At 36.6% G+C, this 25,542-nt stretch overlaps 1 protein-coding gene across 5 annotated transcripts in view; it reads left to right on the forward strand.

Annotated features, from left to right (window-relative positions):
* The window catches only part of ZMAT4 (zinc finger matrin-type 4), a 354,366-nt gene that overhangs the window by 210,871 nt on the left and 117,953 nt on the right, over nucleotides 1-25,542 (forward strand). For 4 of the 5 annotated variants that reach the window (XM_036096263.2, XM_036096264.2, XM_078069584.1 and 1 more), the window contains one exon: nucleotides 8,361-8,588. The exons of the other annotated variant lie outside the window; for it this stretch is intronic. In XM_036096263.2, the coding sequence (XP_035952156.1) occupies nucleotides 8,361-8,588 (228 nt within the window). The remainder of the gene's footprint in view (nucleotides 1-8,360; nucleotides 8,589-25,542) is intronic. 5 annotated transcript variants of the gene reach the window in all.

Raw genomic sequence — 25,542 nt, forward strand, 5'->3', positions numbered from 1 at the left:
AAAGGACTGTAGCATCTAATGTTGAAACTGTGAACTTCCTCAAGATAGTGGTTCCCATGGTATCTAATGGATGTCTCTATGCTTTTCTCAGAATTTTAAATAATCTTATGGTTCCCCTGTATGCTTACTGCATCATCCCAGGGTACCTCTGCACAGAGTTTGGGAACTGTGGCCAAAACCAAAGATTTTGAGTCTGAACTCAGAGGGAGTAAAGCACCTTAACTGAATAGTGTTTGAAGACCAAACACCATGAATGCATTATACCCATAATGTGGCAGGTGTTTTTAAGATCAGTCTGGACAGAGGGCGCCTGGGTGGCTCAGTTGGTTAAGCGACTGCCTTCAGCTCAGGTCATGATCCTGGAGTCCCAGGATCGAGTCCCGCATCGGGCTCCCTGCTCACCAGGGAGTCTGCTTCTCCCTCTGACCCTCCCCCCTCTCATGCTCTCTCTCTATCTCATAATCTCTCTCAAATAAATAAATAAAATCTTTAAAAAAAAAAAAAAAAAGATCAGTCTGGACAGAGAGGATGCCTTCCTACTAGCAGAATTTCCTAAAGTAAAATTCCTTCTCTTACACAGATAGCTTTATGGAGAATAAACTGTTCCCCTCATTCAACAAGGGTTTATTTAACACATACTTTCTGCCAGGCCTGGTTCTAAAGACCTGGGATACATCGGCAGACAAAATAGATCAAGATCCTGTCCTCGTGGAACGTACATTCTACATCCTCTGTTTTCACCACATGGAAGAACATGGAATATCCCAGCTTTAGGATTCTTTTGTCAAACAACATGAGAAAATTATAAAAGGACTTTCATCTCCTCTAAAGTTCTGTTTAATGGCTCATTTTCAAAGATTAGGATTCTGCAGGAAACAGGCATACTTAAGATATTTAGAACCTAATCAGTGCCTGAAACTAGAGGGAATTATTCTATATTAATGAAAATCAATGATCTATGAATACTATATTAATGAGGACTGATGATATATGAATGTAGTGTGGGTGAGGAAGCAGTTCCTGTTAATAGGCTGATTATAATTAGAGTTTCAATACAAAATTGAATTGGAATGATGGTTCTGTTAAATTATCCTCACATTTGTTTATTCTCAGGAAGTGTTTAATGGCATGTGTTTTGGAACATGAAATATTTTACAGTGTTCTTTAATTTCCTTCAAGGCATAAAAGAAATAGCACATGGATTTTTCTATCTTGCAGTCTTGGATAGCAGAACTCACTTCCAAACATATTAGAAGGAAGAGTGTTACTTCATTTTATCTAAATAACGAGAGTGATTTTTGGGTCTGCCATACAATGGGAAAACAGCTTTCCCTTGTATCCTTTGTAGAAATAGGAGAAGTTGGGGCTTTTACATCATATTCTGACAGAGCCAGTTTTCTCCCAATCCACTTTCCCCCAAATCAACAATAAATTAATAAATAAATCACTGCAAATAAAATCTTCTGCGATTTAAGACCCGGTTGTGGCACCACACGTCCCCTAAGCAGTGTTTTCTCCACTTTGCACTAAAACAAGTTAGCATGAAATGTGGCCTATATGTAAGTTGTAGAATAAAACTGTTTTCCCTCTGCATCAAGGGTGTATATCCTCTAGTATAAAACAAATCACCATAATCCACAACTAAGAAATAACCATTGCTATGAGCTTGATTTATAGCCTTCTGATCTTTATATAGTTTTAAATAGGTGGGTGTGTATAATTTAATAATAAGTAATTAGGTTTGCACCCTACATATAAACACAGTTCAGTTTACATTATATCCTGAGCATTTCTCCAGGTCACTAAATATTTTTTTTTTTTTTCTAAAATGTGTTTTCAATTGCTTCGTGGTGTTTCAGAGTATAGATGCCCACAATTTATTTCATCTCTCCCCACATATGAACATCTAACTTGTTTTAAACCCTGTAAAGTCTAACAAAACCATTCAAGATTTAAAATGTAGCTATCATAAGCCATTTATGAAAACATGAAGATCCACCAAATTGATATTAACTGAAATTTACTAGACCCTTTCTTCCTTTATTCATCACAAGAGGCCCTGTCCTCTGCTAGAGATACAAAGAAAATGTACATTTGAGCCTTGACTTTTCAGTTTACAGCGAGTTGAGGCATTTACCAGCAGAAGAGGCTGGAAGACTGAGTTGTCCATCCACACTGACAGCTGTCTCCTCAGCCAGGAGCTGGGTGGCCCAGTCAAATTTAATTATCAACAGCATTTGCAAAACAAAAACAAAACCAAAAAAACAAAAACAAACAAACAACAACAACAATAAAAACCAAACCCCCAAAAAAGTGATACTTGCTAAAGGATTCCTACTGTAATTAATTTGATTTAGGGTAGGAAAAAAGAGAAAAAAGGAAAGACTGTTGATCATAGGGACTGAAAACTGGAAAAATTGTTTTAGAGAAAATGCATATTTCCAAATAATCCCCACTGAGAACAGATGTTGAAGCCTGGGAAATGTGTTCTGACTCTATAGTTAATCTGTTTGTTTATTTGACCTATCACTTCCTCAGCATTACTAGAAACTAGTTGGCATTAAAATATGGTGCTTGCTCTTTGTGTCAAAAGATCTGGTCTTTGCCATTGTCTTTGCTGCTTATTAATTAGGGGGCCCTGTGATAGTTGACTTATCTCCCTGAGCTTCAAGCTGCCTCATTGGTAAAACAGGATTTGGGGACAACTTAAATAAGAAAATACATGGAACAGGCAGAATGGAATAAACTGCTCAATATCATACAAACTTGAAGAATTAATGTTACGGATAAGAACACCTTAGGTGAGAAAGCCACATACTTTAAAAGACATAAATTCCTGGAACTGTTTTGGTAAGTCCTTTGTGAGGATGGACTAATTTTTGTTATCCTAAAGCCTAGAAAGCATCAGGAATGAGTGCAAGAGGAAGAAAGAAAAGGACAAGGGAGGAAGGGAGAGGAGAAATGGGGGGAGAGAGAGAGAGTAGGGAATGTCAGTGAAAGTTGCACGTTTTGGAGTTGAAGTGCACTCTGAGGCCATGGTCCAGAGGGCAGACAGGCAGGTGAGAATACTATTGCCTGCTGACTGTGTTATCCCCTTCTCTGGCTAAGGACACCCATGTGGTGATCTGACAAGTAAAGCTTTGAGATCTATTGCTAGATCCTGTCTGGTTGGTTGAAAGAAGACCTGCTCTAGTCTCCCAAGCAATTATTTCCAAAATTTTTACTAATCCCTCTCTCTGGTGTGATGTTAAATCAGGTCTGACCCCAGAAGCTAGGGTGGCCAACTCATTCCAGTTTGTCTTGGATTGTCCCTGTTTTAGCACTGAAAGTCCCATGTCCTACAAACCTTGTCAGTTCCAGGCAAACTGGGATGTGGTACTGAGCCAGAAGCTTGGAGTGAGGAGTTTAGATGCCATGCTAAATGAACGGAGTAAATGGTTTCCTGTTTGAAAGTAAAATTTCCAGAATGACGTGCATAATTTGAACTCTCTAAAAAATACGTAGAAATAGGCCACCCCAGCAAATAGAAATTTGAGATAATACTGACTTCCTGTATATCCAGTTGAATCCACGACAGGGAGACTGGGATGTGTGTCTACACTTGGATATGTTGCCTTTCTACAATTTAGCCTTCACCCCCCCACACACACACACCTCTACCCAGAATCTTGTCACTGGGTTGCTAGTATTTATGTTTATATTGACTAGTATTCAAGCCCTAAATGACACAATTTAGAAGAAACAAGAAAACTCTTGGTTACCAGTATTTTATTCACTTCTAATGTAAAGAGCATCCATCCATCCATTCATTCATTTAGCAAAAGGCATGGGCTATATACATTATGTGAGTGGCATCATGCAACGTGCTGACTCATGAAGAGTCTGGTCATACACAGTGTTACATTACAGAGTGAGGAAGTGTTCTGAGAGAGGCACACACCGGGTGCACTGGAAGTATTTTTGTCCTTAGATCAACTGGGGTTATTCTACCAGGAAGAAACAAATATAGGACAGAGATGCATATTATTCTACACTATTATTCAAGACAACTTAGCCAACAGTCTATAAATAGCTGTTGAGAACTTGCTTCTTGACAAACAGTATGCAAGACATAAAAGGGATATTGAAAATGATTGATGTCAGGTAATTCTTAGAAATCAAGTTTTGGAGACTGACTTGTTTCGATTGTCTCAAGTATTAGAACAACTTGAGTTTATTTTAGTTACTCTGAATTGGCTACAGATCCATGATCTTCTGTTCAAAATACTGGGGGCTGAATGTATTTTGAGAATCAGAAATTTTAGGATTTTAGATATGTAACTAGGTACAGATACCATATATTATGTTTCAATAGATCTAAGACAGAACTCTATGTTTAGAGACAATAAATTCTATTGCAACATGTATGTATGTTTACACTAAGTGATTATATATCATATATATATTATATATATATATTTTTTAAAGATTTTATTTATTTATTTATTTGAGAGAAAGAGAGAGAGACAGAGAAACAGCATGAGAGGGGAGAGGGTCAGAGGGAGAAGCAGGCTCCCCGTTGAGCCGGGAGCCCGATGTGGGACTCGATCCCAGGACTCCGGGACCATGACCTGAGCCGAAGGCAGACGCTTAGCGACTGAGTCACCCAGGCGCCCTATATATTATGTATTTTATTCACATTTTATTTACTTATTTTTATTTAATTTATTTATAAATTTATATTCATATATACTTATATAAATATGTAGTATTTATATAAACTATATATATATTTCTATAAAGACTATAAATAGCCTCTTCTGAATTCAGGTCAGGTTTTAATAAAAAATGAATCATGAAGAAAAATTTGAATTTTAGAGGCTTTTGATTTTTTTCTGAGTTGAAACAAGGGATTGTGGACATGTATTAGAGAAGACAGCACACACCAAAATATCAAGTATTGAAGTGTAAGTGTTATGATCTAATTTCCTTTATACATGCACACATACACGCACAGGTGTACACAACTAAGATTATAAGGCGCTATTTAAGAAATGTCAAATGAATTGTGTGGTTAATAAGTGCTTTGGGTTTAGAGGAGGGAGAATTACTTCTTGCTTGGGTTGTCAAGGCCTCACAGAGCAGATGGGACTGAACGGCACCCTGCGGGGCAGGTGTTTAGCTAGGAGGAGAGGGATGGTAGACCAGGCTGGAGATGGTGCCAGTCAAAGGTAGGCGGTACAGTGCCTCAGCAGCTCAATATGTGTATCAGTTTCTGCTTGGGATCAGAATTGTTATTTAATTTTTATAATATTAATTTATAACATTAGCTGCTATTATGGAGAAACTTTTATATCTTGGAGAAATGGAGAAATTGATCAGGGTTTTAAAAAAATGCCAACTGATTATTATTTCCTTCTGCTTCATAGATAAAGATGTGGCATTTCAGTCATTGCTTACAAAATAATTGGCCCTGTTGCTGTGGGATGTAGTATGTGACTTTCTTTTATTTGAAGATCTAGAGGACTATCATACAGTCATTTTCAAACAAAGTCTGGCAATATTTGTATCAATGCTTCTCAACATTAGCTGTACTTTGGAAACATGGACCGGGTGGTGTGGGAAGAGGGCATTAAAGCATCCTGATGCCTGGCTCCTACCCCAAGATTCTGATGTAATTGAACAGAATTGGTCTGGGGACAGCCTGGACATAGAGATTCTTAAAGTTCCTCCTGAGTCTAATGTTTGCCCGAGGTTGAAAACTACTGGTTTTGATGAATGAACTCTTGGTTTTAAGTTGTAAAGAGAGGAGGTAAAGTCAATATTTAGCTAAATATTTTTGCAATTAAAATAAAAATATAAAGCATGAAATTTAAATAACAATAAACTATACATCAACTAAACTGTTTTGTCATAAACATGTTTTCAAACCAAACAGTAATCTTTGCCCTACTTTGTATTCATTTTATTAGAATTATATACTTTTGCCAAAGAACTATGGATATTATGATCCATGTTCACACACAGATTTAGCATTATTACCTGGAAACTCCTCTCTTCCCATATAACCTCACTATTTGACATCCAGGCAAAACCATAAAAGAGTGAGAGAGAGCTTCTATAATTTGTTCCATCCCTACACTATGGGTTTTAAAGAAATGGTGACCCTGAATTTTAACCTTGTGGAAACCAGAGACATCAGAGGTTTGCCAAAGGTCACACAGCTTGGTGGGTGATGGAGTCTGACCCAATCTTGATTTCTGACTTTGAGTCAAGGTGGTTTCCACTCCCTCATGTTGCTGCCTTTGTGGGAAATATAAACTGGGTTGAGATTGGTGACAGTTGGAAATAGAGCATAAGAAAAATTAAACTTTGGAGCTGTATTAAGGAGAAGAAGCTACAATACAGATGCAGCATTAACTTACTTTCTTGTGTGAAAGATAAGATTATCTTATTTGATGGATATTCTATTTTGCATCACTCCTGCCAGAAGTGGTATGTAGGGTGTCAATAGATAAAATTGACTCAGATGTTTTTTTAGGGCCCAGTTTAGAGAAAAGTAAGTTATGCTTCAAGAGTCAACATTCATTCTGATGGCAGACATTTGATAGGTTTTCCATTGCCATAAAAAACAATAGATGGATATAAATCCTCAGAAATTGATAAGGTTGCAGGAAACTTTGGAAGCAAGATTCAATTTTCTTCAGAAAAGTGGGTAGAAGTCCTTTTATATACGGGTCAACTTTGTAGCTTTTATAAGCATTTCTAAGTCATAGCAGATGATACTGGGTGGCTGCTGGGGTGTTATGGCCCACTTTTGAGCTTTATTTTCACATGGTGATATATGACTGAATCTGGCAATGAGGCTTTTAAAAGACATACTACTTCTCTAAGTCCGAATAGAAATAGTATCATTCAGTTTCATCTAAGCTAGCTAAAACCTCCCTATCTGATGAAATCTCTGGATAGAGAAGAAAAGACTTTTTCAAGATATTGCTACAATACCAATCATTTCTTGAATCAAAATGTTATTTAGCAAGTATTTATTTGTATATCTGTTATTTAATCTGAAAAAAAAAAAGCCCACATTAAACTGATTTGAAAGCTTGGGGAGTTGATTAAGTGTTTACTTGTTATTGATGTTCCAGATTTCAGCTTTTCCTTGGAATGACCCTAATATTCATGGTTTTGCCAACTGCACTCCTACATAGCAGAAGGTACTGCTACATTGCATTGTGACTAATGGGCCTTATGAGAATTTAAATTGCTTTTTCTTTTGTAAAATATTTTGGGTTAGAACATTTTTCCAAAATTAAATTAAATTCTATATAGAACAAAGATGACTGAGGTCTAGAAGAATATATAAATTTGCTTATTATAAAATTGCCTATTAAGAAGTATAAAAAGGGTCTTAGAGGTATTGTAAGGAACATGGGCCTTGGAAATTAAGGATTTGGTTTGGAGTCCTGCCTTTACCATAACTAGATATGTCATCATCCAGTGAATGATTCAGCATCTCTGAAGTCCATCGTGTGAGATATGGAACAGTAACTAAGTCATTGTTACTGTGAGGATGAAAGCAAATTGTATATTGTAATACAGAAAGAAGTTATTTTTACTTTCTGTTAGTAAACTCCTTCAAGTTAGGTTCTTTTTTGCTTCTGGGCCAAAAGTAACTGAAAGCTCACAATGGAATGTGTTAAATTAATAGCTGGGGCTGTGCAACCTTAAAATAGTTATATTATGCCTTTTCAGTTTAGATAAGCAACATCTGTTCTACACTGTCTTTTGGTCTTTTAAAACAATATTGTACTTTCAAAATCAATTTTAGCAGGTATAGTTGAAAATAACCTATCACAGTAAACAGAAGAAACTGGCAATAAAATTAGCATGATTTTTGTCAACTGATACAATCCTTGTAACTGAAAGATCTGCTTCTATCCCTTGGGCAAATCCTTTATTTATTGGTTATTTCCAGGTATAACACACAAATGTCTAATTCATTCATTCAGAATCTTTCAAGCCATTATTGTTCAATGTTTACTTTAAGTTTTAGCTGCAATTTGATTAATGGATTCCTCCCTTACCCCCAAGAGTTTATTTTTGAAAATCTTCATTTTTACCTAAGGGATGGTCTCCTAAACTATCAGATTTAAACAGAACAATGTGAAAAATCTGATCTCAATAAATTAGGAATTTTCAGTTGTTTTCCAGCTTCAAAAATGAGGACTGGCAAAAATCATTTTCCTGCTTTCAGTAAACTCTGGATTTCCAGCTCTAGAATGAACATGAGACTCTTCCATCTTCAGCTATTGAAAATGAGTGTACTCAGTAATGGACTAACCTGGCCTGTGGTTCTCTCTGGTTGTTTTCCTTCACAGCAACACCCCTGAACTCACTTAAGCCTCCAAGGGTGGACACTGCTCCAGTGGTTGCATCTCCCTATCAAAGAAGAGATTCAGACAGATACTGTGGGCTCTGTGCAGCCTGGTTTAACAATCCTCTCATGGCCCAGCAACATTATGATGGCAAGAAACACAAAAAGAATGCAGCAAGAGTTGCTTTATTAGAACAACTTGGGACAACTCTGGATATGGGGGAACTAAGAGGTAAGAGAAACTCTTAATTTCTGCCACAGAACTGGGCTTTCAGAGAAAGATTGTGTTTTCACAAACTGCATTGATTACTAAGGAAAAATCTAGGCTCATCTAAAAGGAATAGAAGGAAAAGGAAATGAGCAGAAAACTAGCTTAAATTTTGTAATCTCCTTCATTTCAAACTCTTTGTTATTTCCATATTTTTATTGACATTTTTCAGATTGAAGCCACCCATATATGAACCAGATATTTTCCTTCTGCTTTACCTTTTTTTTAAGAGAGGGAGGGGGGAGAGGGGAGGAGCAGAGGGCAAGGGAGAGAGGAAATCTCAAGTAAGCTCCATGCCCCGTGTGGAGCTTGATGAGGGGCTCTATCTCACAACCCTGAGATCATGACCTGAGCTGAAATCAAAAGTCAAATGCTTAACTGACTGGACCACCCAGGCGTACCTCTGCTTTATCTTTAAACACCTTTGCTATTGAATGCTTTAGTACATGAGCAGCATGAGAGAAGATGCTAAAAGGGCCAGATAGCATTATCTTACTAAAACTTTTGTGCTTTTGTGACTCCAACCCAAATGAAGCAGCATGTTGACTCTATTTAATAGCTTAAAACAAGCCCAAATCCCTTTAATAGAAATATCTAGGAAGCTGGGTAAGATGGTTCCACCATATGGTCAATACCCAGCTTCCTCACTGCACCCTTCCAGATGTTTTCTCAAGTGATAGAAAGAATGCAGCATTTGAAATTCATATGGGGTTTCATAGAAGCTGCTGAGTAGAGACTCAGGAACCATAGGGGAGGATCAGCCTGTGGATTCCTTAGGAAGACATACACCAATTCGTGGGATTTGATAGAATCTTTCATCATCAACAACCACTTAAACATTTTTTGATCACCTAAACATTTTTGATCAACTCATGCTGGCATTGTATGAGTAGAACAGAATCATATAAAATATTTTTTTCTGAGAAAATATATGTTTTCAGGAAAATAATTTTGAAAAGGGTGCTATGAATACTATACTTCAAGTGTTATATGGGCTAGATGAGCTTTTATGGGCTGGCCAAGAATCATTATTCATAATAGCTCTAATAACAAAATTTGCAATTCAATTTTGAGAATTTCAAGAATGCAATCTGAGTTTTAACTGGGGTCTGTGTGTAGCCTACGATTCTTTCTCTAACTGGGCTATGAGCCTCCAAGAGAGGTCGTTGTAGTCAAGAAATGTGCTGGTACAATTCTAGACCAGATAAGTGGGACTGAAAATCATGCTGTGTGAGCTAAAGGGGTAGGGGTGAGGGGCAAGTTACTTCTGGTTTTTGTTGGTTGAGGAAGACTTCATCCAGGAAAAGGATTTGAATGGGAACTAGAAATGTAGGTAGCATTTCAGCAAGCCGTCCAAGTGAGCAGATTCATATACGCACAGGCAAAGAGGCAGGAAAGCGTAAGCTGTAGCTGGCAAAGACACACGTTATCATGAAAGAATTGTCTCATACCATATAGATTTAGGATTGGAGGTCCATTAGTATATCTATAGAGCTTGATTAGAGATGGATTTTTCCAAGATATGTAATTAAGAACAACAAATAAGAACAAGACATTAAAAACACTTTATTTCGGGTTTGTTTTTAGCTATAGAAAAACAACACAGGGCTTCATCGTTCAGAATGTTGGATAATTTCATCTCAGAGCCTTTTGAATTGCTGGTGCTATTGCTTTTTGTTGGGGGATTTCTTGTATTCTCTATGTCTTGTTAAAAAATACAGAAAGAGTCTCTCCATAGCTGAAGGCCTTCCCAAAACTCGCTGTTACTGGCAGATAACAAGTTGGCTCAGTGACTCCTTCACGGCAGGGCACTGAAGGAGAAAAATAGGGCTTTATTTATGTTTTGTGCCAGATATTATGACTTGTAGAAGAATTATTTCTCGAGCACATTCTTCTTGTCTATTTTGAATTATCAGTGCTGCATGTTTTATGTACAACCACATTTAATGACTTGGGTGTCTGAATTCTGTAACATTTGAGCAGCTTGTCTTTTATACAGAAGACAAAAAGGGCTGCTCTTTGACTTGATAACTCAATGTGGCTATGACTCAGTAGCACATGAGATGCGATTAACATTGAACACAATGTCCTTGAAACCACCTTTTCATCCCCCCAAGTGACATTTTGATATATGTTTATTCAGGCATTAAATATTAAGGAATAAAGCAAGAAGATAAACCAGCACACACACACACACACACACACAAACACACACACACCCCTATTTCTGGAATGCTTCTAATGCATTATCAATCAATTACTAAGGACAAAAACTACTAATTAGTAAATATAGGTATATCTATAACTTTTTAAACACTCATGTCATGCAGCTCGAGCACAATATGACAACATTTCAGGCTTTCTTTCTTTCATAGAACTTCTCAGTTTTTTAAGCACTACACCATTTACTTATTTATTACGGTTTTCCTGATTTTCTGTCTTCCTCTCTACTCCTATAGATTGTTAGATTGATGCCTGTTTTGCTCACTGATGTGTTCAAAATGCCTAGGACAATGACAGACACAGAGTAGGTACTCAATAATTGCTGAATAGATAGTGGAAGCAAAAACTTTAAAAAATCACCTAAAAGCCTACATTCTTAACATGATAATCATTTTTATTTCTAAAAGGATCCTGGCTGAATGATTTTTACAAGAAATTATGATTTTTTTCTTCTAATTTTTAAAAATGATGTCTATTTTACATCCTGTGAAATGCAGACATTAAGTGTTACACAGTTCAGGGGGTTTTGACAATACAAACACCTGTATAACCCACACACCTATTAAGATATAATTTATCCATCCTGAGAAAACTCCCACGTGCCCTTCCCAGTTCATCCAACTTCCCATTCCAGGGACCCACTTTTCCTATTTTAGTTTTGCCTATTTTTAAACTTCATATAAATGGAGCAGACGTGTGTATTTCGTGTGTGTTTCTGGCTTCTCTTACATAGCATATTGTTTTTGAAATGTATCCATTTCTTGCATATAAAGCAGAATAGCTCCTTGCTTTTTATTGCTGAGTAGTATTCTGCTATACAAAAGTTCCACAATTTATCTATTCTCCTCTTGGATGTTTTTGTGTGTGTGTGTGTGTGTGTGTGTGTGCGCGCTATTTTGAATAAAGCTTTCATGAACATTCTTTTTTTTTTTCTGTTTTGGCCAATGTATGTTGTACTTATCTTGGTAAATACCTGGGAGTAGAATTGTTGGGTCATAAAGTTGGGAGTATTTTTAACTATGTAAGATATGGTCAAAATATTTTCCAAAGTAGCTACATTCTTTTGCATTCCCTAAAGCAACATAAATAAATTCCACATTCTCACCAATATTTGTTTTTGTCAGTTTTCAAAATTTCAGCCATTCTAGTGGATGTAGAAAAGTATTTCATTATGGCTTTAATTTGCATTTCCAAGTTGACTAATGATGTCAAACACTTTGAATGTGCTTATTGGTCATTTATTTATCTTCCTTTGTGAGGTATCTGTTCATGTCTTTTGTCTACTTTAAAAAGTAGACAAGTCTTGGTTGTTTGTCTTTTTATTATTGAGTAATAGGTAGGAGCTTTTCATATATTTTCAATACACATCCTTTGTCAGATATACGCATTGCAAATATTTTCTCCTAGTTTGCAATTTAGCTATTCATTTCTTTAAATGTCTGGTGAACAGACATTACTAAATTATAAAAGTCTGATTAATCTTATTTTCCCTTTTATGATCATTGCTTTTTGTGTCACATCTAAAAAATCTTTGCCTTCACTCAAGATCAAAGATGTTCTTACATGTTTTTGTCTACGAATTTCATAGGTTTAGCTCTTATATCTAGGATTATGATGTATCTCAAACTAACTTTTGTGTATGGTATGAGATAATAATAGGAGTTGAAATACATTTTGTTTCATGCATTCACCACGTTCTTACAAAAAATTTGTTGAAATATCTTCTTTTCCTCATTGAATGATCTTGGCACAGTTATTGAAAATCTGTTGATTGCACATGAGTCACTTTGTATCCAAGCTATTGTGTTCCATTGATTTCTTTGTGTTGTTTATGCCAGTACCACATTGTATTGATTCTTTTAGCGTTATGGAAGTCTTGAGATCAGGTAATGCAAGCTCTCCAGCTTTGTTCTTCTTCCTCAGTATTGCTTGGCTGTTCTAAATCCTTTGCATTTCAATATAAATTTCAGAATCAGCTTGTCAATTTCTACACAGAAAGCTTGTTGGAATATTGACTGGGATTGAATTTAATCTATATATCAATTTGGGGAGATTTATTTAATTTCTTCATAGTACTGAGTCTTCCAATCCATGAACATCTTATATTTATTTATGATTTTTTTCAAGTTCTGTCAGCAACATTCTGTAGTTTTCAGTGTAAAAGTTTTGCACATTTAAAAAAAATTTCTCAAGTATTTTCTGTTTAGTGCTAATATAAATTCCTTTTTTTTGAAATTTCGTTTTTATGTGTTGATTACTGAAATAGAAAATGCAGTTGATTTCTCTATGTTGGTCTTGATTCCTGTAACCTACACATAACTTCCTACCATTCTTGGTATATAATTAAATAGCACAAGAAATTCCATCTTTTGTATTTTTTGGTATTCACACTATTTAGTCATTGGAAACTCTATATTTGTGTTAACATTCTTGTCTTCCTTTGCTTCAAGTGGGAAATCAAAGTTCAAAAGTTATTCTTGTAGATTAGCAAAGAATTTTAAATGGGATTGGCCTAAATGGTCATTAATATGCATAACCTGGTTACTGATTCAACTTTAGTGTTATTTGTTCCAGAAAACAGATGTCTCTACTTCCAAGTTTTAATTTAACAAGAAAAATAGTCATCCTTTTCTGAATATAGAGTACAATGTAGAAAACAAAGGAAGTCATTGAATTATGAAATTACAAAATTCAATGATCACAAAGTACTTTAGAGATTTTTATAGTTTAAATTCTTCTTGCTAGCATAAAACACAGATATTAGGTAGTTTCTTATTTAGAAATAGTGACAATATAAACTATGAAATTATAGTTAGGTGGAAATAGAATATACATTTTGCAGATCTTTATTATTTATTCTTTTAAATGTTGTAGGGTAGAAAATGCAGTTATTTCATTGTTTCAGAGGAAACTAGAAGTCTGGTGCAATTCTCTTCTGAAGATACAGAGTAAAGGAACTCATTTGAAAATTTAATAATGTTTCTGAGCATAAAGAGGCAGATAGTATTGGGAAGGACATCAAACATCATTGCATTATATTCCTTTTTCCTCCCTCTCTTCCTCCCTTCCAGCTTTCTTTCCTTCCTTCTTTCTTTCTCTCTTTCTCTTTCTTTTTTACAGAGCAGCATTGTGAGGCCCAGAGAAGTGACATGACTGTTTCCCTTCTAAACTATGGCTAGACCCACAACTCCTGATTGTGTGCACACCAATTTCTAGTGACTCATCATTGACTAAATAGAACTCTGAATAATTAACTCTTTAAAAAAACATTTGAGTTTGGGGACTTATCTATTTTTAAATGCATAAAACTTGCTTTGAACTAAAGTATAGAATGGGCATAGTCAACTCTCAGTTTTCTGGGAATGAATCACTTACAAAGTGACTTATATAGCTTTAATGAAGGAGTTTTCCCCACATTCATGACTCCATCTCAGCTGGAGTGAATATAGAAATGCAAAGAAATCATATTCACTATTCACAAGGACTTGGTATTGGGAAGCAAAGTTCTGTGAAGAGAAAACATATTCCCTAAGGGGTCACTAGAATTTATTACTCTCTCTATAATGCAGTCTCTGCCTTTACTAGTGGGAATGGGGATTAATTTCTAAGGGATACCAGAAGCTTATCTAGGACTTCAAATCATTAAAGTAGCATATGAGTCAGAAAGAGCTGACCCATCTCAAGATGAACAGAACACTGGAGTGAGAGATTTTTGCTCTTTGGGTTATTTCTGCTGTGGACTTTCAGGTGATAATGGGTTGTCTGTCTCATACTTTGTCCCACTTAATCTTAGTTTAGTCTTTGCTCATATCTCATTTAGGAGACAGCTTAGTCCCATCATTCAGTGACAACCCTCTATCTCCAGTTACCTAAGATACCTGTGCAGGGGTGCTTAGGCATTGGGTCTGCTCCAAAGTCTGCTCCAGTGGAAAGAAAGGTGTTCTGGGTAAAAAATGAACAGTTTTCAAAGTCAACCAGTCCAAGTATTGCTGTGTAAAAATCACCTCAAAGTATGGAGGCTTAAAAAAACGATAGATTTGGGCGCCTGGGTGGCTCAGGTGGTTAAGCGACTGCCTTCGGCTCAGGTCATGATCCTGGAGTCCCGGGATCAAGTTCCGCATCGGGCTCCCTGCTCAGCGAGGAGTCTGCTTCTCCCTCTGACCCTCCTCCCTCTCATGCTCTCTGTCTCTCATTCTCTCTCTCTCAAATAAATAAATAAAATCTTTAAAAAAAAAAAAAAAGATAGATTTTTACTATCTCCCAGTTTCTGTGGGGGGAATTTGAAGTGGCTTGGCTGGGTGATTCTGGAAAATTTAAAAAACTGAATGAAAGAACAAAGAAAAGGTGATTCACTCATGTGTTGGCAGGAGGCCTCAGTTTTTCTCCTCATGGTCATTTCCCAGGATTTGTCTTAGACGCTCCTGCTATGGGGACTGGCTTCCCAAGAACGAGACATCTAAGAGAGACCAGGTAGAATGCTTGCAAGTTGCATAGCATCACCTGCATCACATTTTATTCATCAGAAGTCAATACCAGACCATATTCAAGGGCTGGTAGAACATTAGACTCCATCTTTTAGGAGAGGATTGTTAGAGAATGTGGGGACATTTTAAAACCACCACGATCAGTCAGAAAGCAAGTGGACCACTGACATATGTGATAACCACTATTCTGCCACACACTTGTAGACTTTAGCATGAAAAGCATCTCATCTACAGGTGGAATTAATATATGCAATAGACATATCAAGTCAAGGATTTCATTTTTTTAAACTAAAATCTAACAGATTTCTGCCTATCTTCATTAGAACCAAGAAAATAGTCTCTCTGTGTTCCTCTGCCCAAGGTCTGGGCCTTGCCTGATAGATATCATGGCTGGGGTCAGCAGACACAGGACATACCATACCATCTGAAGTTTGCTTTCATCCAACAACCATCCTTTCTTCATCCAACAACCATACTCCCTTTGTGATTGGCCAATCCAATATGCCTGAGGGATTCCAAAGATTTGGGGACCAAATTAATTAGAGTTAACAACTTGATTGTGGGTTCCCAATCTCCATGTGAGTTGATAGAAACGGAAGGTCCAATCAAGATTTTAGAAACAAAAATCTTGTTATATGTTATTGCTTGGTTTCCTCTCTGATTCTTTGTTTATTTATTCATTCACTTTTTATTCATCTGCTAATATTGAACTCCTACTATATACCAGGCATAAAGTGTTGGAGATACGACAGTGAATGAGAGAAAAAGGTCTCTATCTTGGGAAGAAGACAGAAAATAAAGAAGTAAAATATTTTTAGCCTGTAGCAAATGCTAAAGGGATAAAAGTGAGGTGATATAATAAATAATGAAGTAGAGGTAGGTTTCTTTAAATGGGATGATTAGTGACAGCTTTACAGAGAAGCTGACATTTTGGACTATGACCTGAATGAGGGGGAGCATCCAGATATGAAGTACCTGCTCATTTTTTGCAGAGGAACTAGCAAGTGCAAATGGCCCTGTGTGGGGAAGGGGCTTGGTACATCTGAGTACTAATGGTCGGCAGAGTGCCTGAAGCTAATAAGAGGGGTAAAAAGTGAGATTGGGTTTAGGTAGAGTCACATTGTGCAGATCTTAATGGGTCATTGTGAGAATTTTGATTTATTCTAAGTGCACATAGGTGATTGTAGCTCATCTTACTTGTGAATCCACATGATCCACTTTTTTCTCTACCGGTGGGCTAGCTTCATTTCCACTCTAGGTCACCTCTTTTCCCTCTGTTTTGCTCCTGTCATTCCTGTGAATACACCCTTTACATACTTCCTTTGTTCAAGGCTACATTTCTCATGCCGCTAGCAGAATTTTAGGGTAGCAAAACTTTCTGGCCAGAGATCCATCATTCATTTATGTTTTTCAGGGCTAAAAAAACAAAACAAAACAAAACAAAACGCCCTGGTAGTTCTCTTTAGTGTTTAAAGGAAAGAACAACTGACCTATGTTTCCTTCATGATGTTGGCTGTGGGTGAGTGAATGCTTTGGAGAAGAGAAATTTCTTGGCAGTCATTGAATTGAGAGGAAACTAAGCTCAGGAACAGCATATTGGCTACTGCAGAATAGCAGGGCTGTTAAATTGGAATGTATTAGGTGTATTCGGGCATGTTAGGAGCAGTTGATTCATGGGAAAAATGGACCTAACAAGTACACACTGAAGTCTTCATTTTAGAACAGAGGATTCTGGCCACTGATTAAACCTTGTCTAATTAGGCAAGTAGAAGAGCCAGACTACTTAAGTATGGAAATGTAAAGGGGACAGTGGGAATGGAGCAGTGAAGCTACTGGACTTTCATATCAGTGGAGTCAGGTGGGCCTTGAAAGACAACTAGAAGCTATTCAGGTTGGGCAGTGGAGTGGGGCAGCTTTGCAGGCTGAAGATAGAGCCTATGAAAAGGCATGGCAGCAAGGGAAACAGGGCCCCTTTGAAGAGCTATGGTATGTCTGGAGCTTAATGTCAGGTTTGGGATTAATGGGAGAAGTAGCTGGAGAAATAGAGTCAGATCATGATAGGAGTCGAATACCTTTATTTAACCCTGAACGCTGTGGGAGGGATTTCAAAATTTTTGGCAGGAAATTTGCATTTCTTTTTTTTTTTTTTTTAAGATTTTATTTATTTGACAGAGAGAGCACAAGCAGAGGGAGACAGAGGGAGAAGCAGGCTCCCTGCTGAGCAAGGAGCCCGATGTGGGACTCGATCCCAGGACTCTGGGATCATGACCCGGGCCGAAGGCAGCCGCTTAACGGACTGAGCCACCCAGGTGTCCCGAAATTTGCATTTCTGAAAGAAGTTGCTATAGACAGCAGCGTGAAGGGTGGGTTAGGAAGTAGACAGAAGACAGGGAGATTTTTTGGAAGGCTATTAGTTTAATCCAGTGAGAAATTATGCCAACTTGAATTAAAGAAAATAGTAGCATTGAGCATATAAGTAAAGGGAACAAAATGAGAAAAAAAAATTGGATATGAGTTCAGGTGAATTTGGTGAAGAGTTGATGCTTCACAGCCCCTGACAGCCACCCCTTCCATGGCAGGACCTGTCCATGATTTACTCTTAACTTACCATGCCACATCCCACACTACTGTGAGAGCCTTCTTCTGAATCATGAATCCCAGCTCTGAGCATTTGGTTTTATCAGTCCTGATACTTTTAACCCAGTTTTGGTCTTGTCAAAAAATCTTGAGGGCAGGGTGGTCCATGTCTTATTCTTCTTTGCATCACTGACAGAACCCAGAACAACACACTGCTGATAGAAAGTCCTGAATGAATGTCCAGGGATTTGAATGGTCTTATCCTGTTAACCAACTTAAAGACCATAATCCATATTTTTCAATTTCTAAGTGCAATCAGAATTATGCATCTCAAGTTGATGATTGAACATTTCCTAGTGCTTAATACTTAATAAAAAATTACTATGTCAAGTTAGGTGCCTTTTTATTGCATTTAATAAATCAAAACAAAAACATTAGTTCATTCATTGTCCTAATATTTTCGATCTCTGAAAGCTGTATGTACTTTATCTAGTTAAGAATCAGCAGAAAATAGGACCTTTAAGCAGATATGATAATTATAGAACACATTTCTAAATTGAATGGTAGGGGAAGAGGTGCCAGAAGGAAATACTCAGCTTAGATTACACCTGGTTATTTTTGCATTATTATTTTTAATGTGTTTTGACACCTCAGCTGTTGCATATAGACTCACTCTGATCTTCAGAGCCCACATTTTGGGTTAGATAATTCAACTGCTTAAATGGCTCATGTTCCCATCATATTATTGAAGTGGGAAAATAGTGTGATATAGAAGAGATCATTTTCATTCATTCATTCATTCATTCACAGTTACTAGGTGTCTATTATGTGCAGGCTTTGTGGCTGAAGTTATATAGAATATTGAAATGTCTGACTCTTCTAAATCTCAAAGGGCTTAAAGTCTGAAGAAGGGGAGGAGAGCAAGATAATACCTTTATGGAAATAAATATAACACAAAATATGAAGAAGAAATGAGAGCTTAGGAGTTACTGCAGCCCAATGCATTGGGATTTGAAATCAAAGAGAAATCACTTCCAACTTGGAGTTAGCATCATACATATGGAAATTGGTGACCAGGTTCTCTAAAGCCAAGAGATCTGCATGACTAAAAGCATGGAGAGATGGGAAAAGTGTGAGCATAATTAGTAATCAAGTTCAGCGGGGTTAGATGCATAAGTGAGACAAAGCTGGTAAGACAGATCAGAACCAAATTGTAAATAGCTTTGCATGTCAGGCACACCTGTACTTCTTTTGACAGCCACAGACATTTTTCTTTTTTTCGAGTAGGGATATGGCTGGTCCCATGTGTGCTTTACGGGGATTACTGTGTGATGGACTGGAGTGGGATGATTCAAGAAGCCAGAAAACCAAATGAAATCAATGTAGAAGCCTGTGTGAAGGCCTGGAGAAGACTGGAGGGTTGGGGGGGGGGGGAAGTAGGACAGTGAAAAATATATTTCTCTCTGTACCAGTCAGTGTACTCTTCCCCTCAACAAAATTCAAGGGAGCAGGGGCATTAGAATTCTGAAAGACACCTTGGCAAGGCCTTGAGAACACTAATAGGAAAAGATAAATTTAATGAGTAATATGAGTAATAACTTAAATTTCTGTTTAATCTCAAATCCAACAAGGAATGTGTTCAAACATTCACAGTAGTCTATTTACATCCTGTAGAGCAATTCTTTCTTCAGCCAAGACAGATTCTTGTCCATTATTGTTATTAATGAAGCTAATAAATGGAACACTGTCTAAAGAAGCTTGGTTAACTCTTTATCATTACTGACTAGGTTTCAAAAAAGATGAACATGGCTTTTAAAATGGAATCATTCTGCCTCCATTTATGCATTGTGCGGGTGCTCATTAAATAGAGAACTACACACCAACTTGGATTTCTAATTTCAGAATTGGCTAATACATTAGAGACAGCCCCAAATTTGATACGTGAAACCAGTGTCCTTGGCTGTGAGGGGTTGACCAAGAAAAGGACAGAAGCCACCAAAACATACCCACCAAAATCCAAGCCACTTAACTGATCTGTAGTTGCCCATTTGGGCTACATTGAGAAAGCTGACAGTATTATGTGAAGCTGATAACCAAGTCATTTTTCTCTCTCTGTACCTTAAGGCCTTTCTTCAGTATTGATTGAAGGTCTCTACTGTTTAGTTTAAGCTCAAGAACTAGGATAGTATTTTGCAAGAGCTCAGCACAATGTTTTCCTAAGGTTCTAGGAACATGTCTCTGTTACACTGGATCTTAAATAGCTCTGGGCTTTGTTAGTGGCATGCATTCATTTGACAAAAGAAGGGATGCTTGCAAAAAGATGCCAAATCAGGAGAAACCGTCCTTCAACAAATAGGAAAACTATTTTGTTTGTTTCTAAAATTATAGCTTTAACTCCATGCAAAAAAAGCAGTCATATGTTCTTTTATTTTAAAGCTGCTGCAGACAGATCTAAGTTTCTGCAGTAGGTGGGATTCTAAAAAGTTGATTGTAAGTTGATATTAAAGTATATGAAACAAATGTCAAAGTAGAACATACCTACAGATGTTTTTGTTCACTATCTTATTTTGACTAATTTTTAATGAGCACGTACCATGTGACAGACATTGTGATAAACCCTGGAATATAAAGATGAATGTGAAAGAAGACATTCTTCTGTCTTCAAGAAGTCTATAACATTGTGATTGCTGTGGCAAGTGAAATATTGCAAAAGCTTTCTACTTGAAGGTTTTAGTGTATCTTCTGTATGTAAATGCTTAGATATATGGGAAAGAAAAATAAACAGACAAAAGTATAGTCCATTCTACACTTTCAATCTATTTTTCAAATTGGTTCTGCTATTAGAAATTATCATCTCCTGTGAATGTTTCTCCATGAAAATGGGGATTTTATATTTGAGGTTGAGGTAAGGAAGGAATCAGCAGGCATCCTGATAAATTATGTCTGGAACCTTTGATTGGCTGTATGCCCAGGACCTTAGCTGCTACATGAAAATGGAGAAATTCAATCCCATAGATGCTTTTTATAATGGAGCCACCTGGAAGAAAGATCTCTTTCTTTATTCATCCATTAGTCACTCAACAAATACTAGGTGATTATTATGTTATAGACATCATGTTCAATGCTGGAGATGCAATAATGAAGAAAGCATGGTCCTTGCCTTCAGGAAACTTCATTGCTAGTAGGAAATTCAAGCATTTTAATATTACTTAAAGACTATGTTTAAAAATCCCCAAAAGGTTTACATGCCTTTACTGTAAGAAATGGAAAAATTTCTCCTAAAATCTTGGAAAAACCTCTTTAACTTAAAAATACAAAGCAATAAAACTAAAGATGTCTTTGGAAATATAGAAGCTGGTGGTGTGCTGCCAATGGAAACATTATTTACCAAAACACATCTTTTATTTGGAAGGTGTGTATGATGCCTACATTAGCTAAGTGGGCTCTTAGACCTGAATAATGAACAAAAATATGCAATAATTTGAATTTGGAGTCTATTTTTACAAAGTATGACAAATAATGATACATTTACTGAAATAGCTAATGGACCAGTGAAGTGGTAGCATAGCTTTTCACAGATACCAGCTGGCAAACTGTTAAATGATTTGAAATGAGTTATCAAGCACTGCTGTTTTGTAAATAAGTTTTGATTTCCTTTGCCTTTAGATATGAAAGATAGGCATCTATTGCTTAATATGAACCCTTTTGGGGGAAGCCATGGTTTCACAAAATCCTGGTGAATCATTAAGGTTCAGTACAGTGGACTCGGAGTCAGAAACCCTGGAGGTTGAGTCCCAGCTCCTGTTACCAAGTAGCTGTGAGAACTTGATGAGCTTCTTCACCTCTCTGGGCCTTCAGTTTCCTCTCTATAAAATGAAGGTGTTGGCCTGGGTCATTCACAGTGTCTCTTCTCACATTATCTTCCATTTAGTTTCCTTCTAGGTCAGTGTGAACCACAGAGGTACACTTCCTTGTGAGTCTACATGCTAGGCATATGGATAGTTTCACCTCCAGAATAAGATTTGGTATATCAGAATGTCCAAGCCCAGTTTTAATGATGAACTGATCCTACCTTGGGCCCATAAGAAAGAGTTTTCTTTTGTCCCCTGTCTATTCTTTTGACAACCCATGGACTTCTGCAGTCCAAGGGCAGTGTAAGAATTGATTCAGATATGTGGTGATAGCAAAAAGCTTTTGATTTCTATTTAGCTTGAATCTGAACAAACTATATCTCAACTGGCAAACCAACAGAGGAGACACTTCAAGTTATTCCCCTCATACCTGAGACTGTTGACAATCCTCAAAAGTCAGTGCCAACTTTATCTTTTTACTCATCCCGTTATCTTGTCTCTGTTCCATAGCCCTCCCTCAACTTCAAGTGCACATCTGTAAGTTTCCTATTTTAGTTCTCAGACATAAAAGTTCTCCAGTGGAATCAGTGGTCATTGGCCTCTATAATACACATGCACACACAGGTACCCACATATACATACCTGATTGCTAATCATATATATTGTTTTGTCTCTCACTTTTGCAAGAATGGCACCATGCGAATGGAATTCACCATTGTTGCTACCCAGTCATGATCTACTCTAGTAATAGTGGAGTAATTCCTATTGAATCAACCCCTACTTATAATTATAAACTCTGATCAAAATATTAAAATCATTTACTTGAAGGCAGTGAAGAACATTCAAAAACAAGCAGGAACTTGAGGAAAGTGAATACTTGGAAGAAGAAAACAACATTGAGTGGTTTCCGCCATTTTTATAGCTTTTTAACTCAGGGCTGACCCAAGACAGCACCAAGCTTGTTAGCTAAGACTCAGATAAAAGCCCAAAGTCTTACTGGTTCAAAGAACCAGAGGAACGAGTAATGGGGTGCATAGTACTGGGAAGTTGAGGGAAAATTAAAGAAAGGAGAAAGCCATAGAGGGGATGGCTCAGATTTTATGTATATACTCTGCCTAAACTTGTACCTAATACCTAAGCAACACATCTATGAGGCCAACTACAAGCAGCCTCGTTAAAGCTAAAAGTATTGAGCAGAAATTTTAACTGCTGCCCCCTCTTAACGCACATACCACTGGGGAGGCAGAGTTTGCAGTATGAGTTCAGCTAAGTTCACTGCCTGCTTTAAAAAATCAGTACTCTTTGGAGAAATATAACAAAATTTAGAGTTTACACAATGAATCATAATGTCCAGATACAGTACTAAATTAATATATATGCATATGAAGAAATAGGAAAATGTGACCCATATTAAAAAGAAAATGCAATCAATGGAGATAATACTGAGATAATCCAGCTAATGGATATGCTCAGAGACACAAAAGAAAATATGTTCATAATGAGTAAGGGAATAGAAAATATAACTAGTAACAGAAATAAAAAGAACCAAGTGAAAATTTTAGATCTGAAAAATAAAACATTCAAAATTTAAAAATTACTGGATGTGTTATCCTCTCCTTCCCCCCTGCACTGGATGTGTTTATAATTAATTGGATTGATGAAGGAGTCAGTGAACTTGAAGTTAGATCAATAGAAATCATCTGATCTAAAGAAATCAGAAAAAAACATTTACAAAGAATAAAAACATCCTAGCAGTGATTGACAATGTCAAAAATTCTAATATCTGTGAAAGACACAAATTTACACATTTAAGAAGCTCATGAAGTGATAAATATACAGAAAACCACACCTAGAATCATGCACATCATAGTCAAACTGCTGAAAACAAAAGATTAAGAGAAAATCTTGAAAGTAGCCAGAGAAAAATTACATACTACAAAGAAAGCAACAATATGAATTATAGCTGATTTCTCATTAAAACAAAAAAATTAAATCCAGAAGTCAGTGAAACTCTTCAAAGTACTGAAAGAAAAACAAACAAACTTGTCGACCAGTGAAAATGTTCTTCAAGAATAAAGGTGTAATAAAGATATTTTCAAATGAGCAAAAACTAAAGAATTTGTTGCCAGCAGATCTGCACAACAAGAAATGCTAAAGAGTTCTTCAGGCTATCCAGAAATACCAGATGGAAAATCAGATCTTCAAGAAGGAATGAAAATCACCAGGCATGATAAATATGTAGATTAGCATAACAGACTTTCTTTTCTCTTAATTACTTTGAAATACATATGATCTTTTCCTATGCCTCTGTTGTAAAAAAAATGAGATGTAATTCAACAGAGATGTAATTCACCATTTCAAAGTATACAATTCAGTGGATTTTAGTATATTCACAAACTTGTGCAACCATGAACACAATCAATTTTAGAGTGTTTCATCACTCCCGTAAGGCCCTCTATCATCAGCAGTTATTCCCCATTCTTCCCAGCTTCCCTGCCACAGCCCCCCATGAGTAGACATTCTGTCTCTGAACTTGCCTGTTCTGGACATTTCATGTAAATGGAATCCTACAAATGTGCCTTTTCCTGTCTGGTTTTTTCACTTAGCATATTGTTTTTAAGGTTAATCCATGTTGTAGCATGTGCTGTACCAGTACATCATTCATTTTTATTGATGAATAACATTTCATTGCATGGATCACCTTTTGTTTATCCATTCATCAACTAATAGGCATTTGGGTAGTTTCTGTATTTTGACTATTATGATTAATACTAATTTTAACATTCATGTGAAATTTTTTGTGTAGATATATGTTTTCAGTTCTTGGATGTGTATCTAGGAATGATTGGGTATGTGATAACTCTTATATTTGACTTTTTAAGAAATTATAAACCTGTTTTCCAAAAATGGTTGCACTATTTTATATTCCCACTAACAATGTCTGAGTATTCTAGTTTCTTCACATCCTTGTCAACATTTATTATTTTCTATCTTCTTAATTCCAACTATCCTAGTAGGTTAATGACATGAGCATCTTATCATATTGGATATTTGTGTATGTTCCTGGAAAAATACCTATGCATATTCTTTGTCAAGTTGTTTTTTGTTTTTTTTTTTTTTGTTTGTTTGTTTGTTTTAGATTTTACTTATTTATTTGACAGAGAGAGAGAGAGAGAGTGAGAGCACAAGCAGGGGGAGTGGGAGAGGGAGAAGCAGGCTCCTCACTAAGCAGGGAGCCCAGTGCGGGGCTTGATCCCAGGACCCTGGGATCATGACCTGAGCTGAAGGCAGACGCTTAACCAACTAAGCCATCCAGTACCCACTTTGTCAAGTTTTTAATTGAGTTATTTGTCTTTTTATCTTTGGATTTTTATAGTTTGGATACTAGACTTTTAGCAGATATATGATTTGCATTTTTTTCTCTCATCCGTGGATTATCTTTTCAGTTTCTTAGTAGTATCCTTTGAAGCACAAATATTTTTGATTTTGATTAAGTTTATATGTATTCTTTGTTGTTTGTATTTTTGGTATCTTATCTAAGGGAGCATTAGTTTAATCTAATTGTCACAAAGATTTACAGCAAATTTTCTTCTATCTCTTACATTCAGGACTTTGATCCATTTTGAGTTAATTTTTGTATATGGTTTGAGGTAGGAGTCCAACTTCCTTCTTTTGCATGTGAATATCCAGTTGTACCTGCAGCATTGGTTGAAAAGACTATTTCCTTATTGAATTGTCTTGACATTCTTATTGAACAACAAATGACCATAAATGTATGGGTTT

The sequence above is a fragment of the Halichoerus grypus genome, chromosome 3 (genome assembly GCF_964656455.1).
Source record: "Halichoerus grypus chromosome 3, mHalGry1.hap1.1, whole genome shotgun sequence".
Classification (NCBI taxonomy): Eukaryota; Metazoa; Chordata; class Mammalia; order Carnivora; family Phocidae; genus Halichoerus; species Halichoerus grypus.